Source organism: Rattus norvegicus, chromosome 5 (assembly GCF_036323735.1).
Source record: "Rattus norvegicus strain BN/NHsdMcwi chromosome 5, GRCr8, whole genome shotgun sequence".
In the NCBI taxonomy this organism is placed as follows: Eukaryota; Metazoa; Chordata; class Mammalia; order Rodentia; family Muridae; genus Rattus; species Rattus norvegicus.
The window spans coordinates 142,214,043-142,235,981 of record NC_086023.1 but is presented as its reverse complement, the minus strand read 5'-3'; the positions used below and the strand labels follow the sequence as shown (position 1 = coordinate 142,235,981).

The window sequence follows — 21,939 nt, the reverse complement described above, 5'->3', positions numbered from 1 at the left end:
GCAGCATCAAGGGAAGTCAGGGCAGGAACTCCAGCAGGACAGGAACCTGGAGGTAAAAACCATGCCAGAGCCAGGGCTGGAGAGATGGCTCAGTGGTTAAGAGCACTGGTTGCTCTTCCAGAGGTCCTGAGTTCAAATCCCAGCAACCACATGGTGGCTCAGAACCATCTGTAATGGGATCTGATGCCCTTTTTTGGTGTGTCTGAAGACAGCTGCATATATATAATAAATAAATCTTTATAAAAAAAAACTGTAGCAGAACATGCTACTCACTGGTGTTTCTCATGAGTTGCTCAGCCTGTCGTCGTCGTCATTGTTGTCGTCGGCACACTAGCACCCAAGACCACCAGCCCAGGAGTCACAGCAAGCAACCGACCATCAAACAAGCCTACCACAAGCCTACCATAGGCTTCCCTACAGGCCAACGTGGTGGGGGTCATTTTCTTAATTGAGTTTCCCTCTTCCACAGTTACTCTAGTTTGTGTCAGGCTGACACAATAGCCAGTGAACTGCTCCTCCAGAAGACCTGAGCTCGGCTCCCACCCACAACAGCCTGTTAACCCCAGCTTCAAGGAATCTGATGCCCTCTTCTGACCTCCTCAGACAGGAGCACGGGTGACATTCACTCACACAAAGACAAACATATACACAGAAATAAAAAATACATAATAAATTCTAAAACAGTGGTGTGTGTGTGTGTGTGTGTGTGTGTGTGTGTGTGTGCGCGCGCGTATACACGTATAGGAAGTCAGCGGCTACTTGTGGGAATGAGTTCTTTCTTCTTACCATGTAGGTCCTGGGGATAGTCAGGCTTGGTGGCAAGTGCTTTTGCCCAGTGAAGCATCTTGCTGGCCCTGGAGTCAGTTAGAGTCTGCCAGCATGAGTTTAAGTCAGGAACTAAGGCCAGCAGGCTCTCACAGCAAGTGCTTTTACCCACTGAGCTGCCTCACCAGCCCTAAATATACATTTCTAATCTTCTTCTCAAAGGTGAGAAAAATGGGACTTGATTCAGCAACACAGATACTAAAATTGGAACGATACAGAGATTAGCATGGTCCCTGTGCAAGGATGACTTGCAAATTCATAAAATATTCCATATTTTAAAAATAATTTTTATGATTTATTTTTATTTTATGTACATTGGAGTTCTGCCTGCATATATGTCTGTGTGAGGTGGGTCAGAGCCTCTAGAAATGGAGTTACAGACAGTTGTGAGCAGCCACAAGGGTGCTGGGAATTGAACCACAGTCCTTTGGAAGAACAGCCAGTACTCTTTTTTTTTCTCTCTCTCCTTCTTTATTAAATTGGGTGTTTTTTATTTACATTTCAATTGCTATTACCTTTCCCAGTTTCCAGGCAAACATCCCCCTGGCCCCTCCCCTTCCCCTTCTTTATAGGTGCTTCCCTCCCCATCCTTCCCCCATTACCACCCTCCCCCCAACAATCCCATTCACTGGGGGTTCAGTCTTGGCAGGACCAAGGGCTTCCCCTTCCACTGGTGCCCTTACTAGGCTATTCATTGCTACCTATGAGGTTGGAGCCCAGGGTCAGTCCTTGTATAGTCTTTGGGTAGTGGCAGCTAGTACTCTTAACTGCTGAGCCATCTTTCTAGTCCCTTTAAATAAAATTTTATTGTATAATTATTTGTTCTATTATGGTCACCTAACCTGCAACAACATCAAACAAACATGGGAAAATGGAGGCTGGACTTGTGGTGGCCTACACCTTTAATCCTAGCACTCAAGAGGCCTAGATAGGCAAGATCTCTGTGAGCTGGAGGCCAGTCTGGACAGCCAGCCAGAGCTACATTGTGAGCCCCTGTAAAGAAAGAGGGAATATGGAGAGGGAGAGGGATGGAGAAGGGGAATGCAAATACAGTGAGTAGCTGCCAAGAATGTCAAAGTCAGGATTGAAACTCAGACTGTCAAATGCCAATGCTTCCATGTCAAAAGTGATCATACCCATCACCTGGGTAGTCAGTGAACCTCTGGAAGGCAGTCTCTCCCTCAAGGATACCATAGTTGAGGACTGGATAAGACCAGGCACTAAGTCTTCAGTAAGTGGGAACCCTCCCTCCTTCCCTTTCATGGTCAAGTGCTAAGGTTCTGCTGTTAGGACTTAGAGTCTAAAGGTCAGAGAAAGTTAGGAGATCTGTGGCCTTGGCCAGCCTGGGGGAGGGAGACCCAGGCCGTGGGGGCTGTGACCTTTCTCCTTTCCATTTCCAGTGGACTCACATTTCCCTGCTCACTCTCTTTCCATTGGCCCAGAAAGATGTGCCCCAGGGAGTTCAGGGATCAGCCTCATGGACTCTCTGTCCCTGTTCCCCATCTGTCTTCTCCCCCCTTCTTGAGAAACAGGTGTGCCTGAGCCAGAGCTGGAAACAGAGTGCTTGGAGACGGGCTTCAGTTAAAGTGTGTGGTGTGTGTGTGTGTGTGTGTGTGTGTGTGTGTGTGTGTTCCTTCCCACTCAGGAGATCTCTATGCACACTTCCCTACCTCAAACTCAAGAAGCCCCATCTTGTCTTCTTACTTTGCAAGAGTTTTCGAAAGAATGTTCTGGCTTTCTTCTGCCAAGCTGCTCATGGCTTCCTCTGGGTGCTGAATCACTCTCTGGTGCCTGCAACCGCAAGACCTCCTTCCTCCTAGGGAGAAAATACCCTTCCTTCCCTGGCTTTACTGCTCATTCCTCACACTGCAGTGTGCAGAGCCCTCACAAGCCTCAAGCTTAGTAAATACTCTCTTTCAAATCCCTAGAGACGTCCTTTGTGCTCTCAAGCCCACAAGGGTGTAACAGAGGGGAATATGAGTGAAAGGCGGAGTACAGCAGGGAGGCAGAGAGAAAAGCTGTGTGTAGGTTCCATGTGCATGGTAGTTATCACCTCTCTTAGCTTTTTTTTTTTTTCTTCTTCTTTTTCTTTTTTCTTTTTTTCGGAGCTGAGGACCGAACCCAGGGTTTTGCGCTTGCTAGGCAAGTGCTCTACCACTGAGCTAAATCCCCAACCCCCACCTCTCTTAATCTTAAAACAACAACAACAGCGTACAAAGTGATTACAAAGAGTTGGGTGATATGGCTCTAAATGCCAAGCTAATAGTTGTACAATGCCAATCCAGGGCTATCTCTAGAGTCCCCACCTCCAGGGTACAGTGATGGCTTCCCCAGATGCTGCTGACCACTAATACTTCTTTAGGGGACAAGGTAGGCATGGATACAGCTACCATCTGGTCATTCTATCACATAACTAAGCCTCATGAGATGAGGCTGGGAAGGCGGTCACAGGCTAGATCATGAAGTAGCTTGTTTCCAAGGATGACACACAAAATGGAATTTTTCCTCATGCACGTGGACCTAGCTGGGCAAACAAAGATCAAGCGTGTAGAGGAAGGAAAAAGACTTTTTATACTGTGACCTTCGTGATCCTCTTGTCCCCTAGACTCTCTCTCGGAAGAGGGTTTCTGTGGTGCGTTCTTCTGCTAGAGAGGTGACCAGTGTCATGTGAAATGGATGCAATAAAGAGTCTGTGGAAGCCTGAGGAGCCTGTGTAGTGGTGCGTGTCTTTAATCTCAGTATTAAACTCTACATTGTGACTTCTAGGACAGCAAGAACGACATTGTGACATCCTGTCTCAAACAAAAACAAAAAAAGAGCCTGCTGAAGGTTAGTCTCAGGTAGTGGAAAAGGTTCCAAATACCAACAGAGGAAAACATACAGGGAGATGGGAGGGGCGGGAGCCGGGGTTGGGGAGGAGCAGGGAGTGGGGGTGGGGTGTGGAGTGGGAGGAGAGGAGGATCATGGTGTGGGGGAGAGCTCAAACAGCCCCAAACACTGCTGTGATGTGTGATGGTTGGCCAGGTCCAACTCTCTCCCGTACTACTTAAAGGTAGCTTTAGTGGTGACAGGAATAACAGGATAGCTGGGGGGCACACTGTCACACACTTGTAATCGAAGCTCTTTGCAGATGCAAGAGATCCCTGAGAATCTGCGGCCAGCTGGGTCTATGAGTTTCAGTACAGCCAGACCTACATAGCTAGACACTGCCTCAAAACACCAAACCTAATTAGATTAAGCCAAACCCAATAAAACAAACTAACAAGAAAACAAAATGAGACCGGAAACACAACAACTTTACTGTGAACCTGCTAACAAGTAAGCGAAACATAGAGCACTGCGAATGTATTACGTCATTTAAACCTCACAGTCCCGAGGTATAGCATTATTTCACTATTTTATGACTAGATGTGGATACTAAGCCTCAGCAAAACTACTTTTCTTGGTTAAGAGCAGAGCTTCGATCAGAGCACTCCCTCCACAGTTCAAGGCTCTATCCAACACATTATACTACCTTACATTAAGTCTGCCAGACTTCACAACTTTGATGGTTGTGAAAGACTCAGAACTTTATTGCCATTACATGATTCTTTTCTATTCTGCTTATAGATACAATTCTGCAACTCAGTGCCCTTGATACTCCTATGAGCAAGACCAGCCTGCTTTTATTATGCTCATTTTATGGGTGAGAAAAATGATGCTAGTTAAAGGCAAGCAATCAGCTCAGAGTCACACAGCCAGAAGTCAGCTGAGGAACCAAATGTGGTTTTAAGGCGCTCTTTCTAGTATACTGTTAAGATTCAGGCTATTTCTAGTTTTTGTTTTGTTTTGTTTTTAGACTAGGTTTCATTTCACTATGTAGCCCTGGCTAGCCTGGCCATCACAATGTAAGACCAGGTTAGTTTTGAACTCACAGAAATTTGCCAGCTTCTGCCTTGAGGGAGTTGGGATTAAAAGTGTGAGCCGCGTTCTCCTTAGAATTTTAACCCAAGCCAAGTCGCAGGTGACAGTACATGCGCATGCGCAAGCCGAGCTCTGCAAGAGAGCAGTGCCAGCCACATGTTCTCAGATGCCAACGTGTGGCCCAGAGCGAAGGCTAGGTCCCTGGACCAGTGAATGCTCTTTGACGACAGAGAGCTGTGAAGGAATCCCAAACCTCTAGCTTAGGAAACTACATTTCCCAGAAGCCTCCTGTTCGGGCCGCTTGAGCGGGGATGTATTTCCGGTAAGGCAGGCTTCTGATAGGTTGCATAGCAAGTCGCAAGCGGCTGGGTCTGCTTCCGGTAGTCCTGGTGGACGCGGCTGGTTCTTGTAGTGCGGTCGCCGTGGTGGAGTTTGCCGAGCATTTCTTAGACCTCAGGAGGCATGTCGGCGGCTTTTCGCAAGGCAGCCAAGACCCGGCAGCGGGAACACCGAGAACGAAGCCAGGTAGGCCTTGCAGGCCCCACGGGCGCCTGCCGGTGGCCCCCGCCCCCTAGCTGTCCCAGCATCCGGATACAGCGCATCTGCTTTCTGTCAATACCGGACACATGGGGCCTGATCCCGGCGTGCCTTGTCCGGGAGACCCAGGGACCGGGTTAGGGGGATTGTCATTCTCTACGGTAGAAGATTCAGTGGGTTAATTCAGTGAGACAAGGTGTGCCAGATGCCTTTCCCTGGAAATTGAAGCCAAAGTCAACCGAACGTAACCGACTGACTAGCGACAGTAGCCACCCCACAACTGACGCATACAGGGGTGTTCCTAAAGTGGGCATGACTTTCGGCATGGGATTTGTGGTTCGTGTAGATCTGTCATATGCCTCCCCCTAAAATCGTGGTACTTTCTTTATCCCTTCTGGAGAGTGTCTTGACTATTTACAAACTCTGGGGGACCTCATAGCCCAGGTAGCTACCCAAGAGGCCAAGACAGAAGGATCACAAAATCATGGACTGCCTGGGCAGCTTAGACCTGACTCAAAATAAGGATTTAAAAATTTCTAGGCATACAGCTCAGTGGTGAACTGATTGCCTAGTAAGTGTGGGGCAGTAGATTTAGTTCTTGGAAGAAAGAAAGGAGGGAGGGAGTCCTCCAGTAAATTTAGTTAGAATAAATCGGTGTGGATTTTCTGAGGAGAATGTGTTGGGGTTTGGATATGTGGTAGAAATAAAGATGTGTGATAGAAATAAAGATGTGTGATAAAGATGTGTGCAGAATCACTTTATCCACTTAACTATTCTCAGAAATTGCATAACTGGTTCAAACAAACCTTTAACAAGGCTTGGGGAGAGGGCTTAGTGATTAAGAGTACTTGGCTGCTCTCTCAGAGTTCAAATCCCAGCATCCACATCGTGGACTCACAAATACCTGTAACTCCACTCTAGGAAGTCCACCAACTCACATGTGCCTGCCTCTCTCTCTCTCTCTCTCTCTCTCTCTCTCTCTCTCTCTCTCTCTCTTATGGTTTATAAATCCTTTTGTAGTTGATCTTAGCCAAAAGGTTGAGAAGTGATAGCACTGCCTTCTATACCACAGTTCCCTTTCCTGCTTAGTAGCCTTCTTTAAAAGTGTATGCTTAGTGGAAGCAGTAGAATTAAAAGGTTTTATTTTGCATGCATTTTTATTTAACCATGTGTGTATTGGTACCACAGCTTTGTGGAAGTCAGAGGACAATTTTCAGGAGTCAGTTCCAGGTTGAAACTCAAGTCATTAGACTGGGTGGCAAGTGACTTTATCCACTGGGTTATCGCACCAACAGAAATGTATTTTAACATCTTATTTGTGAGACTGTGTATGGACCTGTGTAAAACCAGGAGTAGCCAGAACTTGCAGTGTGAATGCATAACTCTCGCTGCCACTTAACTCAGAGCAGCTGTCTGCAAGCACGTTATTATGTCCTCACATTTTCCGGAGGAAATGAAGGCTCAGAAAGGTCAAGTGCTGTTCTGGAAGAGGTGCAGCCAGAGCTGACAAAGCCAGAACTTGGGTCAGATGCTTCAAGGAGATAGAGGCAACTTTTCCTCTGTTTGGATTTGTTTTTGAGACAGTGTTTCACTCTGCAGCCTTGGTTGGTTTAATACTCTGTGTAGATCAGGCTGGCCTCCAATTCACAGAGACCGGCCTGCCTCTGCCTCCTGAGCACTGGGATTAAATGTGTGCCCCACCACTGCTCAGCCAGAGGCAACTTTATAAGAGGTGGCACATTAAAAATGCCAGAAGTGGGGGGTTTGGGGGTGGAGAGAATGGCTCAGTGCTTAAGAGCAATGACTGCTCTTCCCGAGGACCCAGGTTCAGTTCCTAGCATCCACATCAGCTCACAACCATTTGTAACTCCAGTTCTAGGGTGTCTGAGGCTCTCTGGCCTCTTTGGGCACCAGGCACACTTGTGGTGCACGGGCACAAAAGCAAAAGAGTCATATACATAAAATGAAAAACAATAAAAGTTTAAAATATCAGATGTGGAACATATATGGAGAGGGTCGAGGTATAGAGCATTGTGGTGAAATGTGTTGGACTGGGCGATCAGTTTGCTTTTGAAGGCAAAGATAGTAAATTTGTTTTTGTTTTTTGTTTTTTTTTTTGAGACAAGATCTCCCTATTTAACTTAGACTTACCTCAATTTTCAGTTTATAGTCCCTCTGCCTCAGCCTCCTACATTCTGCTTGAAACAATCACCTTTTGAGAGGTCTAGGAATAGCCGTACATGCTGTACAAAGATTGTCTAATTTCAAAATGTCCTTGGGAGATAGATGTTATTCCGTTTTACAAATTAGGAACCTGATGCTTAAAGAGATTAAATTTCATATCTAGAATCACAGTTGCAAAGAGTTGACTTAGGTTAACATAAAACAAAGGGATTTTGAGACAATGCCTGAGCCATTTTTGACTTTGTGTTCCTTGTATGTTTCTTTGTCCTCTTTCATTTTGAGGCAGTGGAAGCTCAATGCTTTGTGTTAAGGAGGTAAATGTGTCAACAGATTCGCATGTTGTGTCTGCTTTTCTCTGTGATGTACACGTACAGTCACACAGTAACGATTTCAAAACTTCTGTCCCAGTGTTGTTCCCTGACCCTTGAAATGTCTTTCTCTGTCAATCTCCCTCCCTTGTTGTATTAAAAATAAAAGCTAGTGGTCTGGAGAGATGGCTCAGCAGTAGGGAGCACTGGCTGTTCTTCCAGAAGATCTGGGTTCAGTTCTTGGCACCCACATGGCAGCTTACACCTGCCTTCAGCTCCAGTTCCAGATGATCTGACACCCTCACACAGACACACATGCAGGCAGAAAACCAGTGCATATAAAATAAAAATAAATCATTAAGTTTGTGTGTGTGTGTGTGTGTGTGTGTAAAGCTGTTGTGGACCCTGGAGAGATGACTCAGCAGGTAAGAGCATTTACTGCTCTTGTGGAAGATTCAGCATCTCAGTTTGGTTCCTAACATCATGTGGTAGCTTTCAACTATCTATGACATCAGTTTCAGGAGGTTTGATGCTTTTTTCTGACCTCCAGGGCACCAGGCATGCATGTGGTACACATATGTATGTACAGCCAAAACACTCATACACAGAAAACAAATCTAGCCAGGATGTGGCTCACCCTTTAGTCCCAGCAGTCAGGATGCAGAGGCGGGTGGATTTCTTGATCTCAAGGCCAGCCTTGTCTACCGAGAGAGTTCCAGGATAGCCAGGACTACACAGAGAAACCCAGTCTCAAAAAAACCAAACAACAATAAAAGCAAACAAACAAAAAACCCCAATCAACAAACAAAAAACTAGAAAGAAAACAAAAACCAAAATAATTCCTTAAAATATATTTTTGAGGGTTGGGGATTTAGCTTAGTGGTAGAGCGCTTGCTAGGCCCTGGGTTCAGTCCTCAGCTCAAAAAAAAAAAAAAATATATATATATATATATATATGTGTGTGTGTGTGTGTGTGTGTGTGTGTGTGTTAGTTAGTGTTTTGCCTGCATGAATGTCTGTGTGAGGATGTTTGATTTCCCCTGGAACTGGAGTAACAGACAGTTTTGTTTTTTTTTTTTTCTTTTCTTTTTTTCGGAGCTGGGGACCGAACCCAGGGCCTTGCGCTTCCTAGGCAAGCGCTCTACCACTGAGCTAAATCCCCAACCCCTAACAGACAGTTATGAGCTGCTATTGTGCACTGGGATTGAACCCAGATCCTCTGGAGGAATAGCCAGTGTCACGCGCCTAATGTCCCACCAGTAAGAGCGACGCGCGGCAACAGGATTCTTCTGCGAACAAGCCTTTACTGTGTTACAGCTCTTCTCAGTGTTACAGCTCTCTTGAACAGGGACCCCGGGCAGCAAAGTCACTCAACTTATATATACAACAGTATGCTAATTATCTCTCAGGGATTGGTGGGGCATGGATCACCCCACTACTTGTCCTCCAGTGATTGGCGGAGAATGAATCACCTCATTAGCATATTAACGGTCAACTGATACCTGGTGCATAAACTGCACATGTGCAGTACTGCTATTCACCACTAGAGGGAGCCCTAGCAAGGGGACAAGCCTGCACATGCGCAGTAAGTCGTTTATATCCAGACAAGGCTGGATGTCGGCGCCATCTTTGTTTCGCCGCGCCGCTTTCTACAAGCCAGTGCTCTTAAAAACTGCTGAGCCATCTGTCCAGTCCCATTTTTTTGACTAAGTATCTCTCTCTCTGTCTCTCCCTCCCTCTTCTTCCCTCCCTCCCTCCCTCCCTCTCTCCCTCCCTTCCTCCCTCCCTCCCTCTCTCCCTTCCTCCTTCCTGCTCCCTTTCTTCTTTTTTGTAGCTCTACACTATTCTAGAACTTGCTATGTAGACCAGGATGGGCTGGAATTCAGTGATCCGACTACCTTTGCCTTCTGAGTGCTGGAATTAAAGGTGCATGCCACCACTACCCGTAAAAAGAATTTTGAAAAAGAAAAGTCAGGAAAGTCTGTTTTTGAGACAGTATTTAACTGTGTAGCCTTGGTTGGCCTAGTACTCTGTGTAGACCAGACTGGCCTTGAACTCACTGAGATTCACCTACTTCTTGTCTTCTGAGTGCTCTGAGTGCTTGCAGCAGCATACACAGTTTAAACATTTTTTTAAATTACATTTATGTATTGGTGTGTGTGTGTGTGTGTGGGTGTGTGGGTGTGGGTGTGGGTGTATGTGTTTTGGGCAACCATGCCTTGAAGTCGTTATGGAAGTTAGAGAACAACTTTTGGTGAGTCAGTTCTCTCTTTCCATCATGTAGGTCCTAGGGGATCAGACTTAGACATAGTGGCAGACATTTACCTTTGAACCTTCTTCCCACCCCAGGATTGTCATTGTACACAGTGGGTTATATTATTCCTGGAGAGGCTAAGAGTGACAAAGGTGACTGTAAAACTCCATCCAGTCATTATTCCAAGTTCAGGAGAAACATGAATCTGCAGCCTTAGAAGTCAGGGTTGTGGGGCTGGAGAGACGGCTCAGCGGTTAGAGCACTGACTGCTCTCCCAGGGGTCCTTAGTTCAATTCCCAGCAACCACATGGTGGCTCACAACCATCTGTGATGGGATCTGATGCCCTCTTCTGGTGTGTCTGAAAATAGCCACAGTGTACTCTTACGCATAAAATAAATCTTTAAAAAAAAAAAAAAGAAGTCAGGGTTGCAGTGGTACAAATCTACTATCCTGGTTCTTGACAGGCTGAGGAGAGAGGATTACAAGGCCTTCCTTGAGCTGTTATTCAAGTTCCAAGCCAGCCTGGGCTGTAGAATGAGACACAGTTTCAAAAAACAAACAAAACAAAACAAAACAAAACAAAACACAAAGCTGGATATGGTGGACACACCCATCCATCATCATAGCTTCTGTCAGAATGAGGGAGGAGGTCGTGAGTCAAGGAGAGCTGTATAAAAACCTGCTTCCAAAACTAAAGCCAAACACAGGTTATTCAGAGCAGGAGTAGAGTGGGCTCTGAAATGGTGTGGCCTGGCATGAGCAGAAGGGATTCTAGTTCTAGCTTTGGGGTTTACTGATTCTACATCCCTAAAGAGTGAGTTCCTCATGTGTTATGCAGCTAGGAAGACCTTGAACTTTGGTTTTATTTGAGACAGGGTTTTTCTGTGTAGTCCTCCCTGTCCTGGAATTCACTATGCAGACTAGGCTGACCTTGAACTTAAAGAGATCCCCCTGCCTCTACCTCCTGAGTGGTGGGATCAGAGGCATGTGTGATCATTGCCTGGCAACCTTGAACTTCTGATCGGCCCACCTACATTCTTCCTGCAAGAATTACTTACAGGTGTGTGCCAGCATGCACGGTTTATGTGGTGCTGTGGATTGAACCTAGGCAAGCATTCTACCCATTATCCCCAGCCTTGGTTCTGCATTGAATATAGTCTGTAAATGCCATCCTGCTTCTGGAATACGCTTTACTTTCTTGTAGTGTCATAAAGAAGAAATAGGAATGTGTAATGAGCATAGAACATTGCTTTGCAATCGAGTAGTACTTAGCTGTGAGCGTTAAGTTGATGCAGGGAGAGCTGGGACGTAGCTCAGTTGGTAGGGTACTTGCCTCGATGGTTAGAGGTTCTGGGTTGATCCTCAGCACCTAATAGAAACCAGATATGGTGGCATATCCTTTAATTCCAGTCCTCTGCATGTGGAGAGTTCAAGTATGTAGAAGGATTATTAAGAATCGACCCTGTTGGGGCTAGAGAGGTGGCTTAGTGGTTAAGAGCACTGACTGCTCTTCCAGAGGTCCTGAGTTCAAATCCCAGCACCCACAGGGTGGCTCACAACCATCTGTGATGAGATCTGATGCCCTCTTCTGGTGTGTCTGAAGACAGTGACAGTGTATTCACATACATAAAATAAATATATAAATCTTTAAAAAAAAAAAGAATCGACCGTGTCTCAAAAAACTTCCCCCATAACAAAAGGTCATAAAGGCATCTGCTATAGACACATACACATAATTTATATAGTTTCATGTAGCTGAGGCTGGCCTTGAACTCCTGTTCCTCTTCTAGTTCTCAAGTTCTGGGATTATAAGCATTACCAATTTAACCTGACATTAAGCACTCAGAGTAATGGTAGCCTGTACGAGGATATATCAAGATATACTCATTGAACCCTACACCTATATGCTACAGAAGTGTATGTTAGAGATAACACTTTCACACTGCCCTTCGTTTTGTCTCTACTGTTCTCTTTTAATTGTTTGTGGTTTTACTGTGTAGCCTAATCTCTCAATCCTGCCTTAGCTTCCCAAGTGTCAGGATTGTAGGCAAGCACCATTTTACCCAGCCTTACTGTCTTATTTTATCGTTAGGGAAGTGACAACTCAGACGTTCAGTGATTTATTTGCCCAAGGTCACACAGATTGTTAAGAGGTAAAGCAAGGATTGAACCTAGGTCTGAAAACTCTAAATTTAGCTCCCTTACCATGGTTGCCTCCTGTTACTCTGTTTTCCCTTCATAGTATTTTATAAGCCCTTGGATTAAGTTGGTAGTAATTTTAGTACAACTGGCAACTGCTTGCTTAGTGCCGAGTCATTGTTGCCTCTCTCTGTCCTTAATAGGCCAAGAAACCTACTACGGTGGTGCTTGTGACCTGTCTGGCTCTGGGATGAGGCCTCTCATCCTTGGGCAGGGCCCAGTACAGGGGAGGAGGGAGGAACGGAGTAGTGGGTTGGCTCAAGGACACACACTTACTGAGCACTACAGAGTCTTGTTTCTGTCAGGTGACACATTGCATGTGTTTGCAGAGAGAACTAACTGCTTCTTTTTCCTTTTGTCTTCTAGCCTGGCTTTCGGAAACGCCTGGGTTTGCTAGAGAAAAAGAAAGATTACAAACTCCGTGCAAAGTGAGTCCAGTATTTCTGGTAGAGGTGCTGCCAAGAGAGATTACAACATTCCCATCCTACAGCTAAAGTGCCCAAGCGTCTAACTGCGGAATAATTCCCTGCCATCGATTAAACACTCAACGCTCTGGCAGCCTGTTGGATCTTTTCCTGTGATCGCAGGCTTCCCTTTGCTGAGACTGAGCATTACTTCTTTGAGTTCTCATGCTGTGATTTTTTTATGCCCTTCCAGAAGGTTTCTCATAGTGGGGTTGATTTGCCTCCACCTTGGCGCTTGACTCTTTTTGCTCCCTTTTCTTGAGTGAAAGATAGAATCTGAAACTGCGTTTGCCGAGTCTCTCGCATCATTCTGTGTGGGGTGGAATGGAGAGCTGTGAAGAGCGGGTCATGAGCCTGAGAGTGGGTGATGAACTCTGAAAACACTTTATGAACAATTATGTCCATTCTTTTCTTTGGCACTTCATTTGAAAACGCTTGTGACTGCTTATTCGAGTTCAGTCAGCTGGGGCTCTCACGCTCCTGCGGTGGTGGCCAGTGATGATGATTTTTCTATAGGTCCAAGATTTTAATTTTTAAAAATTTATCTATTATGTTTTAGTTTTGGAGATCGAGTCTCACTATGTACCCCCTGACTGGCCTGAAAACTCGCTTTGTAGACCAGAGTGACCTTAAATGTGCAACTATCCAACTGTCTCTGCCTTGGATGTATGCCCGTGGAGGGCAGAAGAGGGCATCAGAGCCCTTGGAACTGGAGTTACAGACAGTTGTTAGCTGCTGAGTCTGTTCTGGGATTTGAACTCTGGTCCTCTGAAAGAGCAGTCAGTGTTCTTAACCACTGACCTATCTCTCCAGCCCCTCAGTTTTTTTCTTATAACTTTATTTTTATGACAGTCTCCCTGTGTATCTAGGTTGGCCTCCAATTCAAGATCTCCTACCTCGGCCTCTCTAGTTCTAGGATTTTATATATCGTGCCTGGCTGGTACCAGAGCTTGTTGTTGTTGTTTCAGACAGGGTGCCTCTGTGTAGACCAGGCTGGCCTCCAACTCAGAGATCCACCAGTCTTGTTTCTGGAGTGCTAGAATTAAAGGTGTGTGCACCATGCCCACTGTACCAAAGGTCTTGAAGCAAATTGCAAGAACTGAGTAGTGATTGTTTCCCTTTTTGTGGTGTGGTGGGAAATGAGACTTGAACCTGGGGCCTTATGCCTTCCAGAGAAGCTCTCTACCATGAGCTTAGAGCCAGCCCTGAGTGCTGTGGTGGGTCAGGCAGCATTCTAGCAGATAACAGTTGGGTGCCCATTTATTCCTTCCAACAACCTTCTGGGGTAGGTTACTGTTATACTCACCTTATTCTTAAATCAGGAGTAGAATGGTTATTCAGCTTGCCCAGGGTTACTTAGCCAGAAGTAGCGGAGTCTGGATACAAACTATCCAGTATGATTGCAGAAGTCACCACTCTTGTGTTGGGTGGCAGTCAGTGGGGTCTGAGTCATGGCAACAGTTTGGTGCTGAAGCGTGCGCCGCAGCCCTTAGGAGGAGTTTGAGGTGGCGCTTTACCTGGTGTCCTGGGATGTGCAGTGGAGACAGGTGATTGTAGCTGTGGCTGGAACAAGGGCTCTGAAGATCATGAGTGTTGTGGAGAGGGTGACTCAGTCACAGTGACCACAGAGCAGTCTTTACGTGTGTAACACATTTTAGTTTATGCGGTCTTCGTTGGTCTGTTTGCTTTGAGGGTGTTTGTTTGTTTGTTGAGACAAGCTCAGATTGATTTCAGATTTGTGATTCTCCTGCCTCAGTCTCCCGAGTGTTGAGGTAACAGGTGTACATCCACATTATGAATTTTTAAATGCATGCAGTTAGTTCATTTGTGTGTGAAGGTTTTTTTTTTCTTTTTCTGCAACGAATTTTTTCTGTTTTGCTTTTTTAGTGACTATCATAAAAAACAAGATTTCCTCAGAGCTCTCCGGAAGAAGGCTCTTGAAAAAAATCCAGATGAATTCTACTATAAAATGACTCGGGCCAAGCTCCAGGTAGGCGCAAAGCAGATATAGTGGTTGGAGTCCTGTGTGTTGAGAAATAAGGACGGGTGGTAAGGCAGAGCAGGAAGCATCCTTGGTTTAACCTGGCCCTTCTCCACTTGGTCCAGGTGTCCTGGTGAGAGGTCCTTTTCCTGGTCAGCATGCTCACCTTGCACCGTCTTCTGTTTTCTATTTGTTTTTATTTTAAATTGCAAATGAAACCCAGTACATTTGTATACTAGACAAAGTGCTTACCCCTTAGCTGCGCACACCCCAGCTTCTTTTTTTTTTTTTTTTCCCTTTTTTTCGGAGCTGGGGACCGAACCCAGGGCCTTGTGCTTGCTAGGCAAGCGCTCTACCACTGAGCTAAATCCCCAACCCACACCCCAGCTTCTTATATGAAGGCTAAATGACTGGAGGTGGCCTCTGTTCAAGGCGGGCATCAATGGCCCGAGGCCATAGAGCACTCTTGGGTGCACACAGTACATGCCTGTCTTTGTTTTAAATGTGAATTATGCCAACAGCTTACTAATGATCGTTCTCTACTAAGGACTGTACCTGGTAACCCCCTCTCTTAGGACGGAGTTCATATTTTCAAAGACAACAAGGAAGAAGTGACAGCAGAGCAGCTAAAACTGATGAGAACTCAGGACATCAAGTACATAGAGATGAAGAGGGTGGCGGAGGCGAAGGTAAGAAAGAACAGGGCAGATGGTGGTTGTGCATATCTCTAATCCCAGTGCTTGGGGGGCAGTAAATATCCAGGCCCTGGTTTAAACAACAGCAATGGAGGAAAGGATTTTATAATCTCCAGTTGTCAGTGGGTTCCAGTCTTCAGTGCCCTTGCAGGTGATGATGATTTAGGAATAGAATCAGCATGGTGGAACAGGGTTCAGGTTTGAGAGTGAGACAGATTTAGGTTAAGTTCAGGCTCTGCTAGTTTCTAGCCCCATGGTTATTAACCAGTTAATTTTCTTGAAAATGCTTATTTCTTTTTTGTTTTGTTTTTCGAGACAGGTTTTCTCTGTGTAGCCTTGGCTATCCTGGAACTCGCTCTAGAGAAGGCTGGCCTCAAACTCACAGAGATCCAGCATGGGAATGCTTATTTCTGTCATACATTTTCAGTGCTGAGTTTTGTGGCATGCCTAGTCTAGTACTTGATAAATAGGTGGTGATGGTATGTTTTCAGTGCTTTCATTTAAAAGAATCAAACCATTGAGAACGAAGTATAGTGACAGGCAAGCTGACGATGCCGGATGAAAGTCGGTTCCTAAAAATACCAAAAAGAAAATAGAACAAAATGAATTCTTTGCTGCCTGACAGCGATGATGTGCAGTGTCTAAGTTCTTGCAAGTTTATTTCTGATACTCTGGAGAACCTACTTTAAAGAGGCCATATTTGTGTTCCAGAAAATTGAAAGACTGAAATCAGAGCTCCACCTGCTGGATGTCCAGGGGAAGCAACAGAATAAGCACGTGTTCTTTTTTGACACCAAAAAGGAAGGTATGAAATGTTGGTGTCTGGGAGATCTGCATGTCACTGTGTGTCATGTGCTGTTAGGGACAGCCTGTGCCTCAAAGCTTTGTCTTGAATTTCAGTTGAACAGTTTGATGTTGCGACTCACTTGCAGACGGCCCCAGAACTACTCGATAGGGTCTATAATAGACCCAGAATAGAGACCTTGCAGAAGGAGAGAGTGAAAGGAGTTACCCCTCAGACTCGCCTCAAGGTATGTGTCTCAGTTTACACTCAGATGGGCGTTTGGGCGAGTCTTGGTTTCTCTTTGTCTGTGGTTCCTTTTTGGCCACTTTGTATATTTGTGGAAAACTTTTAAACCTCGGTTGACAGGAGTGGAAAGAGGATTTGGTGATGGAAGTGTTTTTGTTTATTTGTTTGTTTTGGAGGACAAGTGCCATTGTGGTCAGGAGCTTAGGTTTGGGTTTGAATCCCAGCTCTGATCTGGTCCTTTGTGCTTTTAATGTATGGATCCTTTGCCAACATTTAGAGAATGCAGAGCAGGGAGGGAGCATTGGAATCAGAGATGTGGTGTATGTTGCCTTGGTCCTAAGCCGTTAGCGGTGGGTACACATATTAAAATGTTTTCATAGTGCTCGTTTGTAACCAAGGTTTTGTATTGACTTTTCCTTATGGTGCTTTCTATCACATAACTGGGTTGTGGAGATGACAGGATTTTTCTGAAAGCCTTCTGGAGTTGAACTCTCACTTCTGACTGATTCATTTAAAAAAAAAAATGCTGTCAATGTGTTTCAAGCAGACAGCTGTTCTGTTTTGATTTGAATCATTTACACCGCATCAGTTTTGCTTCCAATGTTTAATTTCACAGCAGTTTCCTCTAGCTCTGAGGCAGCTAAACTTGCTTTAGTAATATAAATACCCCTAATTAGTTTGACTATATTGGGTAATCCCATAAATTTGACAGTCTGTGCAATAAAGTGAAAACAAAAGCTGTCTGCAACCACTGCTGTGAGGCTGTCGTGGCGCTGAGGAGCCTGAGTCTGAGGCCCGTGCTAGCCCTGCTCTGTAGGAAGCACTTTATCCCAGGAGCCGGCTGAGGGCTTCTTGTGATAATCCTGACTGCCCCTTGGTTGTATTTTCAGTCAGCAGAGTCACTGCTGCTCCTCAGGTAGTACAGTGGTCCTCACAGTCCCGCTGCTCCTCAGGTAGTACAGTGGTCCTCACAGTCCCCGAGGAACGGTCTACCACCTGCAGTGACAAAGGTGAGAGGGCTTGGACCTGCTGGTGTAGGCACTCCATTGCTCTGTGTAAAGCATCATTACTTTCGTGGAGAGTCTAGTGCTGGTGAGTGGACTGCAAGTCTGCAACTTGCAGCGATACAAAAATTGTGTGACTGGCTTGAGGAGGTCTGTGAGCATCCACTCCAAACACTGACATTCTGTGTATATGTGTGCATATGGGTTTCTGTGTTTACAGGTTGAACATTCCTAGTCCAAAACAGTGAACTCTGGAGCCCTTCAAAATTTGCAGTGTTTTGAGTGCCAATAGGATACAAGTGGACATTTGTACACCTGACTTCCTATGATGGGCTACAGTCAAGATACGGGCACGCCAAAAATACTATGCGAAGTTATCTTCAGGCTGTGTACATAAGGGATATATGAAAAATGAGGAGTCTCTTATTTAGACTTGGGTCTCATCCCTAAAATATCTCATGCACATGCAAATATTCCAAACACCCCCAAATTCGAAATCCAAACATGCAAGTTCCAAGCATTTCCGATGAGTTATACTCAGTCTGTATGCTGTCTTAAAGAAGAAGCCAAAGTTGTTTCTCAGATGCTCACAGAGTCTCTGAAGTGTAAGGACTTCATAGTCTCTGAGGAGTCCCTAGAAGTCCCTTTCAGGGACTTTCATGCTAAGAATCCTCCTTGTTCTCTGTGAGGTTTAGATTCGGGTTCTCAGGCCCAGCACAGCACTCGTCACTGGGCCTCTCGAGCTCTCTGTTCACTTTGGCATGTGATCAGTCTGGGCAGCTGCTGCGCTCTGCTCCAGTGATCGGGCACTCAGGCTGAGGCTGCTTAGCGTACCTCTGGGAACACTCTGGGAAGTGGGAGCTCAGGACAGGCTTTAGGCAAGCCATCTACCTTTAGGCCGGTACTTTTCTTCTCTGGGTCTCATTCTGCATTGCTAAAATGATATTGATAGGAAGTCTCCATGGTTGCTCTAAGTCTCGCTTTCGGAATGAGCTTTTTTTTTTTTCTTTTTTCTTTTTTTTTTCGGAGCTGGGGACCGAACCCAGGGCCTTGCGGTTGCTAGGCAAGCGCTCTACCACTTGAGCTAAATCCCCAACCCCGGAATGAGCTGTTTTTAAAGTGGGTGTCTTTAGCAATGGCTCCATTGAGTGGATACTGGACGGAGGGAGCTGATGGCACCACCGATGCAACCAGGTTCCCACTCATCTTTGCCTTGCTTTATTGAGAATAAGTGTTTCTTCTGCAGCGGATAGCCAAAGAACGACAAAAGCAGTATGACTGCTTGACACAGCGCATCGAGCGGGAGAAGCAGCTGTTTGTTGTTGCCCAGAAAATCCAGACACGCAAAGACCTCATGGTAGGCGGCGGGAGCCTTGAGCTTTCTCTTCTCCTTTCTTCCTTTTTTCTTGTAAAGGTCTTAACTGAGACTGTGATCTAGGCTGTGTGTAAATCAACACCAGTGAAATGTCTGCTCCTTGGGGGCAGGGGTTTGAGCCGATGTCTATGCTCTGACACTGTTGAAGTGTTCCTTGATTAAGAAGGTAATAAGGGGGGTTATTAGTCAGTGCTCTGGAGCAGCAAAGGGTAGGATCAGGTAGCATATGGACGTTATAGCTTATGAGCAGCTCCCGTAACATTTAAACAGGTTAACAAAACAGTGCATGCCACTCACTGGTGTTTAAAAATAGACAACAGTGTGCAGTTAAATAACAGAGCTAAGGAATTTAAGAAGCTCTTTCGAATCACCGCTCCTCTAAATGTCAAATTCTCCAGCCTTGCAGATCATTTAGGTTGGCCTTTCTCAACTGGGGTTCCAAGAGAGAATTAAATTTATAATTTAAACAAAATAATTACTTGAGCTGCTCTCTCCTCAATTTTCCCAAAGACCGTCCACAGCTGGTAGAGGTTAGGTGGCTCCACACAGGGCGCCCAAGGCCCTTTTGAACTGGGAGACGGGCTGTGTCGGGGCTGCCCTTAGCCAGATTACCGAAAGCCTTTGCTGCTTTATGAAGCCTGTTTATGCTTACTGGTCGCCTTTCTCCTCTTCCAGGATAAAACTCAGAAGGTGAAGGTGAAGAAAGAAACAGTAAACTCCCCAGCGATATACAGATTCCAGACTCGCCGGAAACGTTGATGTCTTAAAAATCAGCCTCAGCAGTCTGTATGGAAAAGAATTCTTACCGTTTTCCTCCTTTCTTTTGTAATAACTTCAGATTTTATTAGTCCAAAGGGCTCGGTCTTCCTCTTTTGTAATCATGGCTTACTGTCAACCCAGTACTTGACATCTTTCTATGAAAATAGTAAAGTCCCTCCCCAGTGTTATTGTCTCTGTATTGATGAACTGAGCCTCTTACATAAGTACTTATGTTTGTCTAGGAGAGTTATATAATCTCATGTAACAAAGTAGAAAATAGATGAATACATTCCATTCTCAGTATTAAGACAACTTATCTATTCCATAGCAGGACCTAGGGCTACTGATGTGAGCGGCTACTGCAGGCATTCTGGTTTATGTTCCCCGTTTGGGAGAGTTATACATTGGCTTTGTTTATAATTTTGTTTTGTCATTCTCCTTCTAGTAGATTTTATTCTAATTTTTAATTAAATCATTAGTTCTATTCCATTTTTATTGCATTATTGAATTTTTCAAAAGTAATATAGGTCTGCAGAGATGGCTCAGCAGTTAAGAGCACCGACTGCTCTTCCAAAGGTCCTGAGTTCAATTCCCAGCAACCACGTGGTGACTCACAACCATCTACAATGGGATCTGGTGCCCTCTTCTTACCCATAGGCATACATGCAGGAGGAACGCTGTATACATAATAAATAAGTAAATCTTAAAAAATGTAAAAAAAATATAAAACCATAGTAAAAAGTAAAATCCTTATTTTGTGCATGTGTGTTCATATGAGTGCACACATGTGGTGGTGCATGTGGAGGTCATCCCTTAGGGTAAGTCCACTTTGTTTTAAGACACTCTCATTGGCCTCCAGCTCACTGCTGACACTAGGCTGGCTGGCCAGCGAGCCCCAGGGACCCAGCTGACTGCCTCCCTTTTGCTGGGATTGCAGGTGTTGGGTAGTGGGTCAGGTGACAATTTAGATTTGGTTCTCTCCGTCCACTATGAGGTTCCAGTTATCAGGCGTGATGGCAGGCGCCCTCACCTGCGGAGCCATCCCATCAGTCTCCACACTTGGCTTTTAAGATGTGGATTCTAGAGCTGGGCAGTGGTGGCGCACATCTTTAACGCCAGCACTTGGGAGGTAGAAACAAGCAGGTCAAGGCTAGCCTGGTCTAGAGAGTGAGTTCTAGGCCAGCCAGGGAAACCCTGTCTCCAAAAACCAAAACAAACAAAAACAAAAATGTAGGTTCTGGGAGGCAAAGTTAAATTCTTATGTTTGCTTAGCAACTGAACCTGAATGTCTGTCTGTTTGAGATGGGATCTCATGGCGCCTTGGCTTAACTTTGTAGCTAAGGATGACCTTGAGCTCCTGATTTTTCTGCCTCTATCCCAAGGGCTGAGATTACAGACATGCCAAAAACACCTGGCTAAAGTAATCTGTCTTAAGGATTAAATGTTTTGTACAGTCCGGAGAGAGAACTTCATTACCTTATGTATTTGGGTGACTTCATAAGTTGTCCAAGAGTCTGTTCCTCCCTCCTTGCATGTAAACATAAACACTCAGAATTAGGACCTCATAGTGCTCCTGTTTGTTCAGGAAGCTCACATCAGAACCCTAGAGCTGGCTCTGCTCCTGCCCCTCTCCTCCGGGCCAAGTGCTGATTCCAAGGTTATAAATGACTTCACCTGAGAATACAGACCCCAGGCTATATGGAGCTGTTTCTTAGCTTCTTCCCTAGGTCCCACCCTTCCCTTCCTTGCCCTTATATAGGGAAGGTAGGCCATGGCCAGTCAGAACAGGACTGGGCATGCTTGAGGAAGATGTGGGAGAACCGAGAATAGGATTCTGGGAACCTTGTTCATATCCCACGTTCTGGAGAGGAATAGCTCCATTGGTAAAACCGATAGATTTTCTTTTTTAAATCCGTATGTGAGTGCTTTGCCTTTGCACCGCATACATTCCTGTTGCCCACAGAGGCCAGAAGAGGGTATAGGATCCCATGAAAGAAATTATAGCTGAGTGTGAACACCATGTGGGTTCTGGGAATTGAATCCAAGTCCTCCAGAAGAGTAGCCAGTGCTATTAGCTTCTAAGCCATCTCTCCAGACCAAGATTTTTTTTTAAGTATTAATAGGTGACATGACTACTAGGTCCCAGTATAGAGCCAAGATGGGAAAGCCTGTTTTCTCAGACTGTAAACTGTAGGATTCAGATCTGAGATTCCCGAAAAATAAGGTTCCAGAGAGCAGAGGTGCTGAGCTCAGTTAACAGCAATGGTCTGAATGTCGGTTCCACAAGAGAGGATTCAGGTTAACACTGTTAGGAAACACTAGCCGGAACAAGGTGAGGGTAGGGTACCTGAAAGGAATTTGACATGCTAAGGAGTTAACAGGCCAAGCAGTGGTCTGCCCTGGGGTAAGCAGCCAGGGAT

At 45.4% G+C, this 21,939-nt stretch overlaps 1 protein-coding gene and 1 pseudogene across 1 annotated transcript; both read left to right on the top strand.

The window, feature by feature from the left end:
• Nucleotides 1-1,003: 1,003 nt before the first annotated feature.
• Nucleotides 1,004-1,103, top strand: LOC120103210 (U6 spliceosomal RNA; annotated as a pseudogene).
• Nucleotides 1,104-5,122: 4,019 nt separating this feature from the next.
• Utp11 (UTP11, small subunit processome component) lies at nucleotides 5,123-20,008 on the top strand. Its single transcript, NM_001107978.2, has 8 exons — nucleotides 5,123-5,253; nucleotides 12,578-12,639; nucleotides 14,563-14,665; nucleotides 15,232-15,345; nucleotides 16,063-16,156; nucleotides 16,252-16,382; nucleotides 18,632-18,742; nucleotides 19,436-20,008. The coding sequence occupies exons 1-8, from the start codon at nucleotides 5,191-5,193 to the stop codon at nucleotides 19,517-19,519; spliced, it is 762 nt and encodes a 253-aa protein (NP_001101448.1). The 5' UTR covers nucleotides 5,123-5,190; the 3' UTR covers nucleotides 19,520-20,008.
• The last annotated feature ends 1,931 nt before the right edge of the window (nucleotides 20,009-21,939 follow it).

Coding starts and splice junctions, on each gene's coding strand:
- Utp11 (NM_001107978.2), top strand. CDS start 5,191: ATGTCGGCGGCTTTTCGCAAGGCAGCCAAGACCCGGCAGCGGGAACAC. Junction 14,666..15,231: donor TGACTCGGGCCAAGCTCCAG/GTAGGCGCAAAG, acceptor CCCCTCTCTTAG/GACGGAGTTCATATTTTCAA. Junction 16,383..18,631: donor CCCCTCAGACTCGCCTCAAG/GTATGTGTCTCA, acceptor TTTCTTCTGCAG/CGGATAGCCAAAGAACGACA.